This window comes from Aotus nancymaae, unplaced genomic scaffold (assembly GCF_030222135.1).
Source record: "Aotus nancymaae isolate 86718 unplaced genomic scaffold, 86718_ANA_hifiasm-v0.15.2.pri h1tg000011l, whole genome shotgun sequence".
Classification (NCBI taxonomy): Eukaryota; Metazoa; Chordata; class Mammalia; order Primates; family Aotidae; genus Aotus; species Aotus nancymaae.
In genome coordinates this window covers 13,487,580-13,510,986 of record NW_026988422.1, presented here as the reverse complement: position 1 = coordinate 13,510,986, position 23,407 = coordinate 13,487,580, and the positions used below count along the sequence as shown (strand labels likewise).

The 23,407-nt window shown below is 36.2% G+C and overlaps 1 protein-coding gene across 1 annotated transcript in view; it reads left to right on the top strand.

Annotated features, from left to right (window-relative positions):
• SLC9C1 (solute carrier family 9 member C1) overlaps positions 1-22,872 on the top strand; it is an 89,799-nt gene extending 66,927 nt beyond the window's left edge. The window contains exons 17-25 of the mRNA XM_012463898.3: positions 1,240-1,389; positions 2,708-2,759; positions 4,003-4,151; positions 9,168-9,293; positions 10,746-10,844; positions 11,699-11,863; positions 20,364-20,495; positions 20,622-20,807; positions 22,720-22,872. Coding sequence (XP_012319321.2) covers positions 1,240-1,389; positions 2,708-2,759; positions 4,003-4,151; positions 9,168-9,293; positions 10,746-10,844; positions 11,699-11,863; positions 20,364-20,495; positions 20,622-20,807; positions 22,720-22,872 — 1,212 coding nt within the window. The remainder of the gene's footprint in view (positions 1-1,239; positions 1,390-2,707; positions 2,760-4,002; positions 4,152-9,167; positions 9,294-10,745; positions 10,845-11,698; positions 11,864-20,363; positions 20,496-20,621; positions 20,808-22,719) is intronic.
• Positions 22,873-23,407: the final 535 nt, after the last annotated feature.

The following is a 23,407-nucleotide window of genomic DNA, read 5'->3' as shown; positions in this document are numbered from 1 at the left end:
AATCAACTAAGTCAAAGAGTACACAACTAATAGCCTGCTTTTTCAATATTCTAAGGGACCGTAAGTAGTGCTAGAGTGTAATATGACCTGAGGAAGGCAAGTCTAGTGTATTCCACTGATAAATTAATTCTTTCTGATAGGAAGGTATACAGAGCCTAACAAATAATTTAGATGAATAAACCATAGACCACCTAAGAAAAGTTAGTTGATATATTCAGGAAACTGAACTATGGTCTTATGTTAAATCACAGGTCCTTGGAATATGAAGATGAATTAGATATTGTCTATTCCCTTGGAAACCTTATTGTAGAAGAGAAATCACAAGGAATTTAGATATTCCAATGTTATATGGTAGGATAAGTGCAAAACAGGAGTATGCACAGAATGCTGGTGAGATAGAAAAGACTTCCTTTATTAGGTGATACTTGAGCTGAATCTTGAAAGATCAGTGTAAACCCTTTGGAATTAGTGGCAGGTAGTTGGCAGGTAGAGTATGGAGGTTGTGGAACATAGATTAAAAAAACAAAGGGATCAGTAAACTCTGCAGAAGCTAGGGGATTGTACAATGGTAACCGATAACCTGGAGACTTCAACCCTTAGCAAAGAAACACAGAGAAGAGAGTTTAATTTTGGGGTTTAAAAGGCAGTATGGTTGTGGTGGTTTCTCACCTGACCACACCATCTAGTAGGAAGTGTTATAGGAGATTTAGCATGCAAAAATGACAGTAATTCAGTCATTGTATGACCTGAGCACAGAAGATTGTGTTGTTTTTACAAGAATTTAAACTAGCTGAAAATAGCATCCAATTCTCTATAAAGAAAATAAGTGAAGAATAAAGTAATAAATTTGACATAGGTGCCCCCAGATTATTAGTTACAGGGAAATAGCTGTAAATGACAGTAATTCAGTCATTGTATGACCTAAGCACAGAAGATTGTGTTGTTTTTACAAGAATTTAAACTAGCTGAAAATAGCATCCAATTCTCTATAAAGAAAATAAGTGAAGAATAAAGTAATAAATTTGACATAGGTGCCCCCAGATTATTAGTTACAGGGAAATAGCTGTAGTCATGAAGTTATAAAAACACCACTAATAAAATAACCGAGAGTCTTCACAGGTCATTGTAGTTATCTTTGAGAGTACTTAATTTCTTATTAAATATTTTGATTAAACTAATCAACATATCATAAAATGATATTTGTAAAATTTATATTAATGGCAGTTCTGTTTAATTCAGCTCATAGCACCAAGGTTGCTGCAGATAATAGATAAAAGAATGAGTCATCAGCTGACCTTTTGGTATGCAGTACTAAAAGGGTATGTCCAAGGCGAAGCAGACATAATGACTATAATTGATCAGATTACAAGTTCTAAACAGATTAAACAGGTAAGAAAACCTTAAATACTAAGAGTTCAGTCAGCCCTCAGTTGCCCTCATCCATTGTGTTCTCTGTTCATATATGCAAATATCTTTGACTCCTGGTTTGCTAATTAATTTCTTTAAAAACTTAAACTAAGCTACATTGAAATTACTCAAATGCCTTCTTCTGAAATGACCTGTGCCATATTAGTGAGTTACAAGGCTCATATAAGGCACCTTTCTGTCTTTGTGGAGGCTATCAGGAAACCCATGTGCAGTAGTCCGCTTTCTCCCAGTGTAAGCTCTAAGATCTGTCAGGCTATAGATGTGTAAAATAGGAAGTATTGGAAGGTGAGAAGTGAAGGCATGGTGGAGAAAACAGGGCTTCCTCATAATGCCCACAAGATTCTTTCATCTCTCTATCCTTGTTTTCTACACATTAAACAGTAAAGGAAATAAAAACAAGTGATTTGGCAAATAGAAGAAAAGAAAACAATAATTAAAATAGAGGGAAACCTTGTTTCATTTTGTCATTATGCAAATGAGAAAAATGAGGCCAAGAGAGGTTAAATGATTGTGCCCAAAGTTCTATAGCTAGTAAGCAGCAAAGACAATTCTAAGGCCTAAATTCTATATATTATTTTTACTTTTTAGATTGAGGCAGATTAATACTTATATGTGCCCACGAGTTTGTCAGCTATGTGGAATTCAACATTTACTTTTCAAGACAATTTAAAACATTTCAATGCTATATTTTATGTGCCCAAAACTTTGTCATTGAGAAAATTGAACATTCAGTATGTGATAGAACACAAAATGTAGTATCTTCCTCTCTTCACCTCCTGGAACTTTAAAACTATTTTCTTATGTTTCATTACCTTTTCTAAACACTGATATTTAGCACTTAAATTTGGAGATACACAGGAGATAATACTAAGGGACTTGAGTCCCTAAAATATTGTCTTATTAGCCCTAATTTCCTCTTTCATTCATCTTGGCCAAAACTTCTACTCTCTTAAGGTTGAAAGCCATCCTGGCATCCCAAATTTGGGGGTTGTCATAAAGTAGAATGGGAAAGTACGTACCGTGCCTGCACTTTTCAGAATCATGACTCACCTTCAGACTTCTCAAAATCGGCCTAGATTGTACCTCTTGTCTTCTCTATCACTCTAACTGAAGCAAAAAGTGCTGAAGCACAGAATTCAATTCGAACCCATGAAAACCTCTCCATCGTATTTTTTTTTAAACTGTTAACTTAGGTTAAAAAATCCATCCATTGCAAATGTGAGGACATTTTATAACAGGCTGTTTTTCCAATGGGGATAACATTTCTTTTGTTCCTTAGATGTTACTAAAACGAGTGATAAGGAACATGGAAGATGCTATGAAGGAGCTAGGTAAGTAGCTCTCATCCTATTTATCATGACCATCTTTTATCATCACCACTTCAGAAAGGCAGGGGTTTTCATAACTCGAGCTAATCTTTGAGGAAACCTACTCACTAATAATACTGACATGAGTAACTTCAATACTCAATAGAATCTTATTTTCTAGTTGAGATGGAAATAGTGTAATAGCTCTTCACACTTTCTCTCTCTGCTTTATACAACAATGAAGGCCTTTTGATTTCTCTTTAGTCAAGTTGGCATGCCATGATTATATATGTCATTATAGTCTTATAAATTCCTTTTTTTTTTTTTCCAAATGAGAAATCTATGACTTTCCTGAGTGACAAAAGGAAAGAAATGACTTTTTTTCCTCTGCTTGCCACAGAGCTGCCATTTAAGGATTTAGGTCTTAAGTGAGTTGAAATCAGAATAAAATCTTGCAGAATTCTGTTATATCTGCTGGGTGGCCGAGTGCCAAACATGGCAGTTGCCTATTCTATGAGTCATGGCAAGTCATGCTCCTGGCGCAGGACAAATCATGAGAGTAGTACAGTCACACCCCAACAGTATAATGTTCATGTGTAGGAGGAGAAGAAAATTTTATACCAGGTGATGGCCTACAGAAGGACACAGCAAACCTGGAAATGAGGTCATCTGAGAGATGTTCTATGATGGATAGTTACCAAGCCAGATAAGAGGTTATGATCAAAGAAAAGCCCAAATGTAGACTCTAAGATGAAATTTCATGGACATCAGGAATCCAGATGAAACAGGTAGGAGAGCACAGATGTACGAGTCTTCTAGATGCACTGGCAAGTTGAGTGGACAGTCACCTAAGATGAGTGAGAGGAATTAATCCGAAGCTGTACTTAATCACACAATCTGTAGTTAAAAAGTCTGATTCACACAGAATAAGAAAGTGGGTCATGAACTCCAGACATATAGCCTTGAGCAGCCTCCCAGTGTCCAGTGCAGTTAGAAAATTATACCTGTTAATCTTAGAAATGAGGCTACCTATCCTTCTCCATGGACATAGGCACAAGTATGAATGCTGCCGAGAAAACATCAAGCAGAACTCTGGCACTCCTAATGAATTATGATTGATCATAGTGGCCCCTTCAGGAAGAGATACATTTCTCTCTGTTGAGGGTTGTATTCCATGGGTTTAGAGCAGAAACATTAGCTTATTATCCACATAAAACATTTCAAACAATGTTCTTATTTAATCTAAAAATATTTTGTTATTTTTTAGGCTACTTAGAGTATGATCACCCAGAAATTGCTGTCACTATGAAAACAAAGGAGGAAATTAATGTTATGCTCAATATGGCTAGAGAAATTGTTAAGGTTTTCAGGTTAAAAGGAATTATTCACAAAAGTGAAGCTGCTGAAATTAATAAGGTAAGGCAAAATATTTTCAAAGCAGATGTGCTTACTTGATATATAATTATTCATGACCTTCAAGCCTACATTTGACTTCTAATACAGGCCATTCCTGAGATAGGAAAATCTCACTTAAAATAATGGTCTAAAGACAAACTCCGATTATAGACAATTTCCTTCCTGCAGCCAAGGTGGTCAGCTTCTCTTTTCATTTTTGCTACAGTAACCACCTGTTTCTCTGCTTTGCTGCCAAACCAAGAATCTGATGAATCTATTATTCATCCTAGATTACAGTGGGTATTACTATGTTTGGGGAATTACTTGTAACACTGAAATAATATTTTCCTTGTAAAACATGATTTATGAGAACACTCAGTTGTAGGGTTAGGTTTGACTATATTTCCTTGTTCTAAGTTACATAAATGGTTCTACGACATATAAAGGATAAAAAGAATACCAATTCATTCCCTAAGTACAAACTTGACACCAAAATTGTAAATAGCATAAGAAAAAAAAAGCATAAAGCTGTTATACTTGTAAATACACATACAAAACTTCTTAGCGTAATAGTAGTGAACTGACTTGGATAGTGTATTAAATGTGTAATATACTTTGTCTTAGTAGGTTTTATCTCCCCAAACAAACAGCTAAGTAACTCACATATTAAGAGATGAAGAAGAAAAACCATTTGATAAAATTTAACCCTCATTCAGAATGTTCAAAAAACTCTCAGAAGACTACTAAGAGTAGGAACTTCCTTAGCCTGATAAATAGTATCTACTAAAAATTTGTAGCAAACTTTGTGTTAGATAGCAAAACATTAAGAGCATTCTTATTAAACTTAGGAACAAAAGAAGAATGACAAGTGGCATTCCAACCATTGAATGACTATGCTGGAGGTCTTATCCAAGTCAAGAAAAAAAGAAAATTGAGAGATGAAAATTTTGTAAGAGGAGAAAACTGCTATTATTTGTTGAGCGTTTAACTTAAAATCTTAGAGAGATAACCTAAAAGCAGTAGGATTCATAAAATAATTCAATAGAGTGTCCAGAAATAAGAGTAATATATAACATTCTTCTCTAATGGAAACATTTAGAAAAATATTATTATATTTACAATTGCAATTAGAAGCTCTAAATTCTTCTCTATGAACCCAACAAAATAAGTATCACCTATGTGACAAGAACTAAAAAATTCCTGCTGGATACATGTTTCTGTAGAGTAGGGATTAAAATCGTTTTCTGTAAAGGAATACCTAGTAAATATTTTAGATTATGTAAGCCATACAGTTCCTACTACTAATAATAAATTCTGCAATTGTAATACCAAAACAACTACAGACAACATGTAAATAAATAGGGATAGCTGTGTTCCCCACCCTAAAAAAAGTACTACTTACAAAAGCAAGTATGATCCAACTATATGCTTTTTCTTTGAGGAACTGGATCTCTACATGCAAAATAATAAAATTGGACCCTTAACTAACATCATATACAAAACATACCTCAAAATAGATCCATGACCTTTATGTAAGACCTAAAACTATCTAACTCGTAGAAGAAAACACGGTTAAAACTCCAAAATACTGGATTTGACAATGATTTCTTGGAAATTATGCTTAAAGTACACACAACAAAAGCAAATATAAACAAAGTACACTTCATGAAAATTTAGAAATTTTGTGGATCAAAAAGCCACTAGTACAGAGTAGAACAATGACCCACAGAATGAGAGAAATATTTGCAAGCCATGTATCTTATATAAATTTCTCTAAAGAAGATACTCAAATGGCTGATATCACGTGAAAATATAATATGTTCGACATCATTTTACATTAGAGATATGCAAACCAAAACTACAGTGAGAACCTTAAATGTAAATGGGCTAAATGCCCCAGTCAGAAGACACAGACTGGCAAATTGGATACAAAGTCAAAACCCATCAGTGTGCTGTATCCAGGAAACCCATCTCATGTGCAAGGATACACATAGACTCAAAATAAAGGGATGGAGGAAGATTTACCAAGCAAATGGAGAGCAAAAAAAAGCAGGAGTTGCAATCCTAGTCTCCGATAAAATAGACTTAAAACCAACAAAGATCAAAAGAGACAGAGAAGGGCATTACATAATGGTAAAATGATCAATGCAACAAGAAGAGCTAACGATCCTAAATATATATGCACCCAATACAGGAGCACCCAGATATATAAAGCAAGTTCTTAACGACCTACAAATACACTTAGACTCCCACACAATAATACTGGGAGACTTTAACACTCCACTGTCAATATTAGACAGATCAACGAGAAAGAAAATTAATAAAGATATCCAGGACTTGAACTCAGATCTGGACCAAGCAAACCTAATAGACATTTACAGAATTCTCCACCCCAAATCTACAGAATATACATTCTTCTCAGCACCACATCACATCTACTCTAAAACTGACCACATAATTGGAAGTAAATCACTCCTCAGCAAATGCAAAAGAACAGAAATCATAACAGTCTCTCAGACCACAGTGCAATCAAATTAGAACTCAGGATTAAGAAACTAACTTAGAACTGCACAACTTCATGGAAACTGAACAACTGGTTCCTGAATGTTGACTGGATAAACAATGAAATGAAGGCAGAAATAAAGATGTTCTTGGAAACCAATGAAAATGAACACACAACATACTAGAATGTCTAGGACACATTTAAAGCCATGTCTAGAGGAAAATTCATAGCAATAAATGCCCATATGAGAAGCAAGGAAAGAGCTAAAACTGACACCTAGAGGAGCAAGATCAAAAAAACTCCAAAGCTAGCAGAAGACAAGAAATAACTAAGATCAGAGCAGAACTGAAGGAGAGAGAGACAGAAAAAGTAAAACCCTTCAAAAAATTAATAAATCCAGGAGCTGGTTTTTTGAAAAGATCAACAAAATAGACTGCTAGCCAGAGTAATAAAAGAGAAAAGAGAATAATCAAATAGATGCAATAAAAAACGATAAAGGGGATATCACCACAGATTCCACAGAAATACAAACTACCATCAGAGATTACTACAAACAACTCTATGCACATAAACCTGTAAACCTGGAAGAAATTGATAAAGTCCTGGACACTTGCACCCTCCCAAGCCTAAACCAGGAAGAAGTCGAAACCCTGAATAGACTAATAACAAGGGCTGAAGTTGAGGCAGCAATTCATAGCCTACTAACCAAAAAAAGCCCAGGTCCAGATGGGTTCACAACTGAATTCTACCAGGCATACAAAGAGGAGCTGGTACCACTCCTTCTGAAACTATTCCAAACAATCCAAAAAGAGAGAATCCTTCCCAAATCATTTTATGAGACCAACATCATCCTGATACCAAAACCCAGCAGAGACTCAAGAAAAGAAAACTTCAGGCCAATATCCATGAAGAACATAGATGCAAAAATCTTCAATAAAATACTGGCAAACCAATTGCAATAGCACATCAAAAAGCTTGTCCATCACGATCAGGTAGGCTTCATCCCAGGGATGGAAGGCTGGTTCAACATACCCAAGTCTATAAATGTAATTCATATTTATTTACATATAATGTTCACTTGCATGGCTATACCACAATTTATATAACCATCTCCAACATAACTATTAAAGGTAAAACAATAAACTTCTAGAAGGTGATCGAAGAGAATTTTCATGACATTGGCATAGGCAAAGATTTCTTAAATAGGATACAAAATTGGATTTAAATAATGTTAAAATTAAGACTTTTTCTTCATTAAAAAAATTAAAATTAAAAGATAGTCCACAAAAAGGTAGAGGATATTTGCAAGATAAATATTTCCAATGAAGAACTCACATCCAGAATATACAAATCAATGAGAAGAAGGCAGAAAGTTCATTTTTTTAATGAGAAAAGATTCGAAAGTGCACTGTGCAGGAGAAGGTATTTAAATGACTGATAAACATAAGAAAAGGTGCTAAATATCATTGTCATAAGCTTGATGCAAATTAAAACCAGAATGAAATACCAACACTCAACTACTAGCATACCATTTTTCTTAAACTGGCAATACAACAGTGTGGAATAAATGGAACATTAGAAGTGTAAATTAATGTGAGTGCTTTGAAAAACTATTTAGCAGTACCTATTAAAATTGAACATATGCATACCTTATGATCCAGCAATCAGATTAGATAACCATATACTCAACAGAAATATGTACACTTGTACACCATATCTGTAGCAGTATTATTCATAAAAATCCCCACTGAGGCAATCTAAATGTCAATCAACAGTAGATAAAGCTGTGGTATCCATGCAACCTAATACTATATAACAATGAAAATAAAGTGAATAAATTTTTGCTTTCTGCAACACCATAGACGACTCTCAGAAACATAATGTTGAGCAAATGAAATCAGACACAAGTACATTCTTTTATTTCATGCCAATAAAGCTGAAAACCAGAGAAAGCCAAATTATGATGATAGAAGAATAGTGGTTATCTTTGGATAAAAGTAATGATTAGAGGAGAACATAAAGGAGGATTCTAGGGTGAAAGAAATGTTTTATTAATCTGGGTGTTGGTTACACAGATGTTTTTACTTTGTAAATATTCTTTGTAAATATTTGTGAACATTTATGACTCGTACACTTTTTTCACATCTGCTATACTTCAGTAAAATGGTTTACTTTAAGAAGCTTATCTATGACATCAGAATAACGATCATATGGAAAACTACCTAACAGGTACTATACTTATTACCTGGGTAACAAAATAATCTGTACACCAAATCCCATGACATGCAATTTACCCATGTAACAAGACTGCACATGTATCACCTGAACCTAAAATAAAAGTTGGAAAGAAAGAAAAATAATGATAATACAAAAAGATAGAATCATGATGTAAGAAGAGAGAGGTTGGAAATTTTCATGGAAAAAGAAAAATTTCAAATGATCAAGAACAGGAAATAGTACAAAGACCTATCTGTCTTAAACATTCTGGGAACAGCAGTTTGGTTCATCCTTTTTCTGTAATTTTATGGTTTTAGTTAATCATGGCCAAAAAGAGAGAGGTGCTTGATTCTCAATCTTTTATCAGGCCTCTTACCGTTGAAGAAGTCCTATATCATATTCCATGGCTAGATAAAAACAAAGATCACATAAACTTCATTCAGGTAACACTTTTATTTCCTATTAATATTTTTAATGTACTAACAAATAGTCTTTTTAAAAATAAGAATTTAACCATGATACTCTCTAGTTTAATGTTCTCTAAATGTTCCTTATTGCCAATAGGATAAAATCAAAATCCTTTTGAATAATATGCAAAACCTTTCTACAATCTGTCTCCTGCCTACTTCTCCACCTTCATCTTCTGTTTTCCATTGTCACATACCCCCACACTCTGTACTGAACCACTTAGGGTGGCCAATGCACATTACATGTTTTTCTAATTTCATTTTCACCTGCAGGTGCTATTTACTTTTTTGAAATGCCCTTGTTTTTCACTTTTATTTTTCAAACTTTTCCTGCTTTTTTATTCTCTGGAAACATCCCCACCAGAGTACTCAAGAAGTAGGCTTCTTGCCAAATGCCCCACCAGAAGACCTGAACTATCCTGATTTCAGAGGACCAATATTGCCACCATTGTATCCAATATATACCTTCATTATAGCATTAAGTACATTACATTACAATTATCTTTAGGTCTCTCTCCTACTATATTTTTTATGTAATCCATCTTTTGAATACCCAGCAGCTAGCTCTTTGCATAATGCATAGTGGATGCTCAGTTAAGTACTTGTGGAATGAACAAATAAATGGATCTAACTTGTTCTAACAATATTCTTTTTTAATATCTATTTGGTGTCAAAAGACCAATTATATTTTTTCCTTGATTAAAACATTTTGAATAAATGAATATTTTATTTACTTGATCAGCTGTTTAGAACAGGAGTATGTATGACATATGCATGCCATTAGTCAACATCTGTTCCTATTACCTTTCATCCAGATGAAATATTTTTATCCCCTAATTATATTCTCATTCCTAGATTATTTCTTTTCTAATCCATGTATAAATATCCCATCTAAAATTGCATATATTCATAAACATCCACCTTTTTACTATTCATAATTCCTATTTTCTCTTACAAACTTATTACTAATATATTTTGGATATTATCAAATGATAGTAATTTTTTAAATGTAAAATCTTTTTTAAGAAATGCAAATTTTAGGCTGGGCACAGTGGCTTATGCCTGTAATCCTAGCACCTGAGGAGGCCAGGGTGGGCAGATCACCTGAGGTCAGGGGTTCAAGACCAGCCTGGCCAACGTGGTGAAATCCCATCTCTATTAAAAATGCAAGAATTAGCTGAGCATGGTGGCAGGCACCTATAATCCCAGCTACTTGAGATGCTGAGGTAGGAGAATGGCTTGAACCCAGGAGACGAAGGTTGCAGTCAGCTGAGACAGCACCACTGCACTCCATCCTGAGCGACAGAGCGAGACTCCATCTCAAAATAAATAAATATATACATACATAAAAATGCAAATTTTAATATTCTCAACCACTCCTAAAATGTTGCTTATAGCTTGTGTGGTATCTTTGGTGGTATCTTTTAGGGAAAAGCCAAAATTGTAACATATGATTGTGGAAATGATGTATTTAAAGAAGGTGATGAGCCCAAAGGAATCTATATCATCATTTCAGGCATGGTAAAGGTAAGGCAGAGTCTCATTTTGTTTGTATTTGATACAGAGTTTCTCTCTTGTTGCCTAAACTGGAGTGCAATGGCATGATCCTGGCTCACTGCAACCTCCACCTCCCAGGTTCAAGAAATTCTCATACCTCAGCCTCCTGAGTAGCTGGGATTACAGCCATGCACCACCACACCCAGCTAATTTTTTGTATTTTTAGTAGAAATGGAGTTTCACCAATTTAGCCAGGCTGGTTTTGAACTCCTCATCTTAGGTGATCCACCCACCTTGGCCTCCCTAAGTGCTGGGATTACAGGCATGAGCCACCATGCTCAGCCAGGCAGTTACTTATAAATGAACTTGTGATCATAAGTTTTTAAAGAAAACTTTATGAAATTGATAATTAGTAGCTTTCCATGTTAAGAACTGCATAGTTTCTTTTTTAGAACAGTGACTACCATCTAATGATAAATTTTCATGTTCAGACACAATGGATAACACCGTCCATTATTTCTTAAGCCATACTTTCTCACAGATAACAGGAAACTATCAAAAGAATTATCTTTTACAATGGACAATTTTAATATAAATTGTTATTCATCTTATGCTGATCTGAGTTAGAGATTTAGCCATTCTAAAATGGGTATAGATTAACTGAGTAAGAGGAATCAGAAAGATCAGAGTATTTAAGAATGCTTGGTGCCTAAATCATTGCTAATTTAGTAATTTTACTTAAAAAGAAATAAAATATTTGTTCTCAAGACAATATGTAAGTATTAGAATTGTTAAAACCAAAGTGGAAAAAGTCATAATTAGATAGTTTTGGTAATACAAGTTAACTGACAAATGTATTTTTCTCTTTCTTTGCTCCTGAACAGCTTGAAAGATCAAAGCCAGGTTTGGGGATTGATGAAATGTTGGAGTCAGAGGAGAAAGATTATCTGATAATTGACTATGCGCTCAGTGGGGAAATATTAGGAGAGATAAGCTGCTTAACTAATGAACCTATGAAATATTCTGCCACCTGCAAAACTGTAGTTGAGGTCAGAAAAACTTCACTTGTGACTTTTCTTGTATTTGTTAAATACCTAATATCAGATTTAAGGTTATTTCAGTATTTAGTATAAGTTTACAGTCTGGTTGACAATTTAGTTTTAAAAACTAGGAATAATAAAGGAACAAAACTTGCTGAATGATACTCATCTAGTATAAAGGCCTGGCAAAACAGCTTATAAATATTAATCAACCATAAGGAAAGAAAGATTGATCCAGAAAAACTGGTTATAAGCTCTTTCATGAAATTGGCTGGTTATATAAGCTCTTTTCATGAAATTGGCTGGCATATGTTAACTGTCAGTACCATAATTTGAAAGATGAGAAAGGGGATAAAGGCAGAGCTAGAATCTATTAATATAAAAGTTGGGCAAAGTGCATGGAAGTTTCTCTACACATGATTGAGAACAAAATCCTCACAGTACCAAGGGCTCCCACAGGCTTAATTTGAACTCAGCTGAGAGACAAGAAAGAATAGACCTTAGGAGTAAGAATCATGACCTAGAAGAAGGCTTGCTCTTATTCTAAGCCTTGGAGCAAGCCCTGACATCATCCATGGTGGAGACAGAGTTTGGAGGTTAAGAACCACCAAGTTACACCATTCTTATATACCTAAGGTTTCTACTGATTCACTCAAGCAGATTGCAAAACCCAGTCTATGCAAGCTCAATGTGATCAGATAGTAAATAAACTGCCTACTATAACAAAAATTAACTATTTTCAGAGGAAGATAAAATAATCTAGAATCTCTATAGTGTTATCACGAGCAACTATAAATTATAAAAAAAGCAAAGAAGCATGAAATTGTGATCTATAGTATAAAAGGTGAGAAGTAAAGCATTGAGTAAAAACCATCATGGAGATTGCCCGGACTATAGATTGGTCACAGACTTTAAGCCAGTTGTTAAAAACTGATTCTGATGAAAGGTGACCAAAATGGCTGACTAGAAGCAGCTGGTGTGCGCCACTCTCACAGAGAGGAATGAAAGGGGCAAGTAAACACAGCACTTTCAAATGAAACATCCAGGTACACACATTGGGACTAATCAAGAAAACAACTCACAGAGAACAGAGAAAAGGCAGAATGACTACCCACCTGGGAGTGACACACAGTCAGGGGAGCCTCGCCTGCCTAGGGAAGTGATTAGTGAACAAGCAAACCCATGCTTCTCCCATGGATCTTTGCAACCCTCCCAGTCAGGAGATCCCCTCATGGACCCACTCCACTAGGGTCTTCAGTCTGACATGCAGAGTTATGTGGAGTCTTGCAGAGCAGCCACTCAGGCACATGTGGAGCCCCAGGAGCCTTAAATACCCAGGCCTCCTGGCAAAAGCAGCTGCAACCCTGAGCAGGAGGTTAGATCCCCACACCTCCTTGGAAAGGGACTGAATCCAGGGGGCTGAGCGATGACGGTCTGCAGGCCCCTCTTCCATGGTACCTAACAGGATAAGACCCACGGGCTTGGAACTCCAGCCAGCCATGGGTAGCAGCATTGCATCTCCCTGAGGAAGAGCTCCCAGTGGGTGAGGCGGGCCACCATCTTTGCTGTTTCACAGCCTCAGCCACTGTTGCCTTAGGGCTCTAATGAATAGGTGGCAACTAGGGACTAGAGCAGCCCCCCAGCACAGCCCAGCAGTTCTATGGAGAAGCAGCCAGACTTCTTATTCATGCAGATTCCAAATCCCAGTTCTCCTGACTAGGCAGAATCTCCCAGCCGGGTCTCCAATCATCCCTGCTGGTGTTGGTCAACTGAGTTTCAAACCTCCCTGGTACAGAGTTCCCAGAGGGAGGGTGGACCATCATCTTTGCCATTTGGTCGACTTAGCTATTCTTGCCTTTGGACTTTGAAGAATCCAAGGCAACTGGAGGCTGGAATGGGCCCCTGGCACAGCATAGCTGCTCTATGAAAACATGGCCAGAGTGTTATTTTAAGTGCATCTCTGATCCCATTCCTTTTCACTGGGTGAGACCTGACCGGGGTCTCTAGCTACCTCTTACAGGTGTGTTCAGGTTGGTTTGTATCTCCCTGGGGCAGGGCTCCCCATTTTTGCTGTTTCCCACCCTCCACTCACTGTTGTTACCTTCAGGCACTAGAAAATCCAACGTGACTAGGGACTGGAGCAGACCTCCAGCATATCGCAACAGCCATACGGAAAAGTGGCCAGACTGTTACTTGGGGGCTTGTTTCTATATCTCCTCACCAGCCAGGTCCTCCAGGCCTGGGCCTCCAGCCACCCACTGTCAGGGCTACTGAGACAGTAGCAGCTCTGCAACTCCCTGGACAGAGCTCCCACTGGGAGGGGGGTTGCCATCCTTGCTGTCTTGCAGCCCTTGCCCTTCCTGTCTGCAGGATCCAGACAGTCTGTGGAGCCAGGGGCTGGTCTGGACCCCAGCAAAGGGCAACCACCTCACAGAAAAGTAGCCAGACTGTTATCTACGCAGATCCTGATCCTCACTGTTCCTCACTGGGCAGGGCCGTTGACCTGGGACTCTTCACCACAATCAAAGACAGCCCAGCACTTCTTCGAGGAGGAAATCACAGAGTCAACTCACAACCCCTCCACCACTACAGGTGCAGTGGCTCAGCCCTTAACAGCCCTGAGACTGGAAAGAAACAAAAGACCTAGTCATTATGCTGGCACCTCCAGCACACTGCAGCCACCATATGGAGAGGAGTTAACACCCTCTTCCCTAGGAACCATCACCCCAACTCTTTACCAGGCAGGGTCCTGGTCTCATGAAAGTAGAACAGTTGCTCCACTCACAACTGAGCATACCCACTGGTAGTGGCCCAGAGTCTCCCCAGAAAGCGGCTCCTAGAGGCATATGACAGCCCCCCTGCCCTTGGCCCCTCCACTGCCACAGTAACAGTTGTATCCCTCCCCTTCATCTAGGGAAGAAACAAAGAGCCTGAGGGCTACTCCCAAGCTTATGCATGCCACAGCTACTAGACAGAGGAAAGACCAATCTCTCCTCCCTGTGAGCTTTTGACCCCGATTCCCACCAAGCAAAACCCCAAGGTCATGACAAGAGTATACACAACCTACCCCTCCAGCTGAACACTACCAGTAACAGCAGTTCCACATTTCATGGAGGTAGAGCCTCCCAGGGGCAACAACTTATAGAATGGAAGAAAATGCTTGCAAACTACACATCTGATAAAGGTTTATAAGCCAGAATCTCTAAGAAACTTAAGCAAAAAACAACCCCATTAAGAAGTGGGCAAACCATATGAACAGACACTTTTCAAAAGAAGACATACACGTGGCCATCAGCATATGAAAAAATGCTGATGATTACTAACCATTTATATTTGAAATACAAATCAAAACCACAATGAGATACCTTCTCACACCAGTCAGAATGGCTATCATTAAAAAGCCAAAAATAACAGATGCTCGTGAGGTTGTGGAGAAAAGAGAATGCTTATACACTGCTGATGGGAATGTAAATTAGTGCATCCATTGAGGAAAGATTGTGGCGATTTCTAAAAGAACTTAAAACAGAATTACCTTTCAATCCAGCAATCTTATTATTGGGTATATGCAGAAAGGCATATAAATCATTCTACTATAAACACATGTATGTGTATATTCTTTCCAGCACTATTCACAATAGCAAACACATGGAATCAACCTAAATGGCCATCAACAGTAGGCTAGATAAAGAAAATGTGGTAATACACACCATGGGATAATATGCAACCATAAAAAAATAATAAGATCATGTCCTTTATAGCAACACAGATGGAGGTGGTGACTATTATCCTTAGCAAACAAACACAGGAACAGAAAAGCAAATACTGAATGTTCTCACTAACAAATGGGAGCTAAACTTTAAGTACATATGGACACAAAAAGTAGCAAGAGACACCAGAGTCTACTTGAGAATGGAGCATAGGAGGAGGGTGAGGATCATAAAACTACATATTATGTACTATTATGCTTATTACCTGGATGATGAAATAATCCATACACTAGATATCTGTGAAATGTAATTTACATATAACAAACCTGCACCTGTATCCCCAAACCTAAATGAAAAAATTTTTTAAAAAGCACAAACGTCAAAATTTACTTAAGGATTAGAATTTTTTAGTAGTTCTATACATATTAAGATTTTGGAATTTGTATCCTTCCCACAAAAACAACTCCATGCCAGATGGTTTTATTGATTAGTTTTATCAAATGTTTCAGGAAGAAATAATATGAATATTAGACTTTGTCAGGAAACAGAAGAGGAAAAAATGCTTTCCAGTGCATTTTACGGGGCCAGTGTAAACAAATACTAAACCTCGAGAAAGCATTTCAGCAAAAGAAAACTACAGACCAATATCCCACATTAACGTGGATACAAAAAATCATTAATAAGATAGCAAGTTGAATCCAGGAATATATTAAAAGGATTAGACATCAAAAATAAATAAATAGGCTTTATTTTAGGAATATAAGATTGATTTGACATTTGAAAATCAACCATTGTAATTCAACACATTATAAGAAAAAAGCAGAAAATTTATATAAGATATTCAAGTAGATATAGAACAAAAAGAATGTTACAAAACGTAACATTCTTTTTAAAAATCTCCAAAAACTCAAAATAGAATGCAATCTCCTGAACTCAATAAAGGGCATTTATTATAAATTTATAGCTATCATCACATCTAGTGGTGAAAAACTAAGATTATAATACTGAGAGCAGGACAAGAATGTCCACTCTCACCACTTCTGTTTAGTATTATGTTGGAGTTGTTAGCTAGTACAGTGGGGCTAGAAAAAGAAAGAAACAGACATAGAAATTACAAAGAAAGCACTAAAATTGTCTCTGCAAGATGACATGATAGCTACATTTTCAAGATTCTACCAAAAGAAAAACAACTAGAATTTATAATGAATTTAGTAAGGTGGCAAGATACAAGTCCAAATTCCAAAAATTAATTGTGTTTTCATATACGAGTAACAAACAATTGTAAACAAAAATTTTTATTATTTTTACAAAATAATATGAAAGGGCTAGGCATAAAGTTAATGAAATACATGGAATAACTCTACAATAAAAACTATAGACTATTTCCTAGATAACTGAGAAAAAGATTAAATAAACCAAGTATACCATATTTGTTGATTAGAGGCTGTAATATTATTAAGATATCCATTCTTCCCAAATTGATCTATAGATTTAATACAATCTCAATCAAAATCTCAGACTCTTTTTGTAAAATTTATATAAAAATGCAGAGGACCTATAATTGACAAAACAAATATAAAAAAGAATGTTAGATTATTTACACTACCTGATTTAAAGGCATACATCCAATGTAATTAAGGCCACATGGTGCTGGCTTTAGATTAAGATGTAGAGATCAATGCAACAGAAAAGAGAATCTATAAATAAATCCACACATACATAGTCAATTGATTTTTGACAAAGGATCGAATTATCTCAGTGGAAAACTTACAATATTTTCAATGAATAACCCTGAAAATAAACCTGAAGATTTCAGGGTTATTCATTGAAAATATTGTAATTTTTCCGTGAACACTGAATATTCATGTAGAAGCAATGAACCCTGATCCCCATGTACTAGGCCCAAAACATAATGTGTCATGATCACACACTTAAATGTGAAAGATAGAACTGTATAAATTACAGAAGAAAACATAGGAGATCTTAAGGTAGGCAAAGATTTCTTAGCCAGGATTTTTTTAAGTACTAACCATAAAAGGAAATATTGATAAATTGGATGTCACCAAAATTAAAAATCATCTGCTCTTTAAAAGACATCACAAAAAAATATGAACAGGCTCAGGGAAAAATGTGAGCAACAAGCTGAGGGGACTTTTCAAAAGTTCCCCAACAAAAGGACTTGATAAAAGTATATATAAAAAACTGATACGACTCAAAAGTAAGAAGACAAACTACTGAATTAAAAACTGGGCAAAGCCGGGCGCGGTGGCTCAAGCCTGTAATCCCAGCACTTTGGGAGGCCAAGGCGGGTGGATCACGAGGTCAAGAGATCGAGACCATCCTGGTCAACATGGTGAAACCCCGTCTCTACTAAAAATACAAAAAATTAGCTGGGCATAGTGGCGCGTGCCTGTAATCCTAGCTACTCAGGAGGCTGAGGCAGGACAATTGCCTGAACCCAGGAGACGGAGGTTGCGGTGAGCCGAGATCGCGCCATTGCACTCCAGCCTGGGTAACAAGAGCGAAACTCTGTCTCAAAAAAAAAAAAAAAAAAAAAACTGGTCAAAGAATGTGAACAAACACATGAAGATGTTCACCATCATTAGCTGCTAGAAACATGCAAATTAAACCAACAGTGGTATGTCAATACACACCTACTACATTGCCTAAAAATAAAAACACTGAATACCAAGTATTGGCAAGGAAATGGAGCAACTGAAACTTTCTTTTTTTCTTTCTTTCTTTTAGAGACAGAGGTTCACTCTGTTGCCCAGGCTGGAGTGCAGTGGCATGATTTCAGCTCACTGCAACTTCTGCAGGATTCAAGTGATTCTCCTGCCTCAGCCTCCCAAGTAGCTAGATTTACAGGTGCACACTACCACACCCAGCTAATTGTTGTGTTTTTAGTAGAGACAAGGTTTTACCATGTTGGCCAGGCTGGTCCCGAACTCCTACCTCAAGTGATCCACCCACTTCAGCCACCCAAAGTGCTGGGATTACAGGCATGAGCCACCGCACCCAACTGAAATTTTCATACATGGCTGGTGAGAGAGTAACATGTTGAAACAACTTCTGAACAGTTATTTTAATTTGAACAGTGGTTTTGGTCTGAAACAGTTTGTCAGTTGCTTACAAAAGTTAAATATAATATGTCCTATATTACACAACAATCCCACTTGCAGATACTTGCCCAAGATAAAATCCAATGTACAGAAAACTTGTTTTGACTATTCATAGAAGCTTTGTTCTTAGTAACTAATGTCTGTTTGTTTTTAGAATAAGCATTTTATTTTTACCTAAAAAGTTTGCTCCCCTCAAATAGCCTATTTATGAAGGCATATATTTATCTATAAAAGTCAAATAATTTTTAGTAATTTGTTTTCTATTTTTTATTTTATAAAAAATAAAATGTGTAAAGCAAACATCTGATAATGGGTTTGTATCTAAAATATATAAAGAACTCAAAAACTCAACAGCAAGAAAATAATACAATTAAAAATAAGCAAAGGATCTGAATAGACATTTCTCAAAAGAAGACCATAAAAATAGCCAACAGAGCCGGGCGTGGTGGCTCACGCCTGTAATCCCAGCACTTTGGGAGGCCGAGGCAGGTGGATCACGAGGTCAAGAGATCGAGACCATGCTGGTCAACATGGTGAAACCCCGTCTCTACTAAAAATACAAAAAATTAGCTGGGCATGGTGGCGCGTGCCTGTAATCCCAGCTACTCAGGAGGCTGAGGCAGGAGAATTGCCTGAACCCAGGAGGCGGAGGTTGCAGTGAGCCGAGATCGCGCCATTGCATTCCAGCCTGGGTATCAAGAGCGAAACTCCGCCTCAAAAAAAAAAAAAAAAAAAAAAAAAAAAAAAAAAAGTTCAAAACCATCAATCATCAGAAAAATGCACATTAAAACTACAATGAGATATCACCTTACACTAGTCAGAAAGGCTATTTGAGTTTCTTGTAAATTCTGGACATTAGGCCATTGTCAGATGCATACTTTGCAAATATTTTCTCACATTCTGCAGGTTTTTTGTTTCTCCCAGTGAACAAATTTCCTGTTCACTTGATTATTTATTTTTGTGGTACAGAAGTTATTTAGTTCAATTATATTACATTTGTCTATTTTTGTTCTTGCTGCCTGTGCTTTTGAGGTTTTAGTCATTAATTCTTTGCCTACACCAATGTCCAGAAGAGTTTTCTCTAGGTTTTCTTCCAGTATATTTATAGTTTGAGGTCTAACATTTAAGTCTTTAAATGTTAGAATTAATATTAATTCTAACATCTTAAGAACTAATATTGTTAAAATTACCACACTGCCCAAAGTAATCTATAGATTGAATGCAATATCTATCAAAATGCCATGATTTTTCACAGAATTAGAAAAAAAACAACCTAAAATTCATATGGAACCAAAAAAGAGCTCAAATATCCTAAGCAAAAAGAACAAAGCTGGGGGAATGACATCACCTAACTTTAAATTATACTATAAAGATAGAATAATCAAAACAGCGTGATACTAGTTTAAAAATATATACATAGATCAATGGAACAGAATTTTAAAACCCAGAAATAAAGCCACATTTTACAGCCAACTGATCTTTGACAAAGTCAACAAGAACACAGGGAAAGAACATACCAATTTTCATTGATAGACACAGTTTATTAAGTTTCCAGGCTATTATGTGAATCTTACCTAATTAAATTATTAGCTTTAATGGTGTACATAAACAAAAAAAACCTTATTCCTTAAACCATAAGTGCACAGAATAAAATATCAAATTTATATCCTCCTTTTCCAGACATATTTTATTCCCAAAACTCACTTGTATGATGCTTTTGAGCAATGCTCTCCTCTCATTGAACATAATATGTGGCTAAAAATCGGACTCGTTATTACAGCCAGAAAAATCAGAGAACATTTGTCTTACGAGGTAGGAAGTGCTTGTATAAACTTGTCTTTCTTTGCATGGAATGGCATTAAAACATTGTAATTGACTGTGAATATATATTAAACTTCATAAACAAATAATAGACTATGAAATTGTTTTTTAAAACAGGATTGGAACTATGAGATGCAACTTAAACTCTCTAATATTTATGTAGAAGATATACCAATGAGCACCAAAACTGATATCTGTGATGAAAATGTAATCTATGTCATCCTCATACATGGAGCTGTAGAAGATTGTCAGTTACGAAAAATTTATAGAGCACCTTTCTTAATTCCTATCACATGCCGTCAGGTAAAGAAATATTGATTCCTGTCTTCAGGTCAATATGCCATATGTCCAACAATGTATTAACATCAGAAAAACTGTCATGATGATCTTAAGCTTTTCGCCTTCCAATCTTCTTCCTTCTCCCACCATCCGATAAACACTCATACCCACACTTGCACCCACATACACCCACACACACCAAGTTGACTGATTGCTTTGGCACTTGCTAGCCCAATCACAAACTATTCCCATCCAAAGCCTATGAACAAGGCCAAGCTGGACATTTTGGCTACAGTTAGATATTGGTACAGTTACTCACTGCAAAAGATGGTGCATTTGTTTTACTCGCACGTTGCAGAAAAACTGTATCAACAATGCTCTAGAAAGGTTCTGCCAGACTGACGCTGAATTGAGTATTAGTAGTGTTTCCACAGCTACTTTGAAAGTGATTGTCTTCTCATGTTTAAACTGTTAATTGAGTTTCCCTGCCAATCAAAATGGGAACCTGAGCCATGTGAAGAAGGAAAGAAGACTTCGTGTGTGTGTATGTGCACATGTGTGTGTATTGTTTTGTGTTGGGGGGGAATCAGAAAGGCACATGTCAAAAGGAATCAGGGGACATAAAAGATACAGCTACAAAAAGTAAATTCAAAGAGGACTCAGAGTTATTTAAAATATGCTTAGATATATTTAAGCAACTAATATATGGCAGAAATAGTGCTATATATTGAAATGATAAAGAAAAATGATACTTACAACCTATCCTCAAGAGATCTCTCAACCAAGTGGAAAGAAACAAGTAAGTAAATATATTAAAATGTTTTACAGCTAGGATGAAAGCACTTACAGTGTAGATTTTGGACACAAGAGAAAAGTGAAATGGAGATTTTTCCCAAGGTGAAAAATTATCACAAGAAAATTTTCTAAGTGGACATCATCAGCAGTGACATAATGCTTAATGACAGGAAGTGAAACATTCTCCACTATGCTGCTCCCTACTTCTATCCTTGAACACATAACAGAGATTTGGTGTGGGTGCTTGTTGAGAATTTAGACAGCCAAGCAGGAGCCTGAAGCCTGATAAACTCTATCTACTTCCCTAGACATAGAGCCCTGCTCATTGTGGATTTGGGTACCAATTGATTCAAACTATGTTGAAAACAACTACAAGGTGGAAGAATATTTTGAAATATTTCTATATGGCAGAAAGTTTAATTACAAGAACATTTTCAAATACTCTTCATTAAACTTTCTTTCTGCCATGTAGAAAAAAATCTCTGGTTGATTTTTAAAGGGCCATTGGTGATTGATTTCCTTCCTTCCTTCCTTCCTTTCCTTCCTTCCCTCTCTCCCTCCCTCCTTCCTTCCTTCCCTCCTTCCCTGCCTCCTTCCCTTTATCTTTCTTTCATGGAGTCTCACTATGTTGCCAGGCTGGAGTGCAGTGACACAATCGCAGCTCACTGCAACCTCCACCTCCCAGATTCAAGCGATTCTCTTGCCTCAGCCTCCTGAGTAGCTGGGAACTACAGGCAAGCACCACCATACCCAGCTAATTTTTGTATTTTTAGTAGAGACGGTTTCACCATGTTGGCCAGGATGGTCTCAATCTCTTGACCTCGTGATCCGCCTGCCTCAGCCTCCTAAAGTGCTGGAATTATAGGCATGAGCCATCACGCCCAGCCTGGTGATTGATTCTTAATCATTTTATTCCATATGGAATAGAAATATTTAAAATTCAATGAATGTATATGGAATATTGACTTTCACAAAACCAACATATCCAGTTATTTTAAGATACCAATCATATTTGTGTTGATTTTTAATATTTCCCATTTTCCCCAGATATTTAGAGAAAGCCAGAAATTTAGCTTACTAGAGAAATTTTTAATTGTAGGATATTTGCTCAGAAATTAACCTGTGTTCTGTCAACTTTCAGATACAAGGTACGGAAGATTTCACAAAAGTAATGATTATTCAAACTTCAATTAATATGAAACCAAGCAGATGGAATACTAGAAAGTTTATTCCTAAACATAAAACTTCTCTTATACCAGAGTTACGTGAGTTAGATTTCTTTGAACACTTGTGAGAACTTACTTTCCCTTTATAAAATAGCCATATGTGTATTTGGAAACTGTTGTTTGCATTCTGCCTCATGTATTAAGGAATCCTTTTATATTTGCTATTCAATGTATGAGGTCAGACAGACAATACCGAAGTTATTTTTTAAATTATTATATTATTATATATTTCATCCATAAGAAAACTGCATAATTATCAAAATGATATTAAAAAAAGATTAATGAGGAAATTACTAGCTCTTCCCCAAAATTAAGATATGTTATATAGCAATAATAATAAAAACAGCATCGTAGTGTCTGGCCAACAAACATAAATCACTTAAACTAGATGAGTAACTGTGATATAAAGCCTATTTTTCATACAAATTTTAATAGAAAAATCTTTAGTCATAACATACGATTATTTAATCACTACTATTAAGCCCTTGATTAAAATTTGATAAATACATTTGAGATAAATTTAAAAATTGAATAGTAAAGAATTAAATTATTGAATAAGTAATAATAGAATTTAATTGATCAATTCACTAAAGGAGAAACATT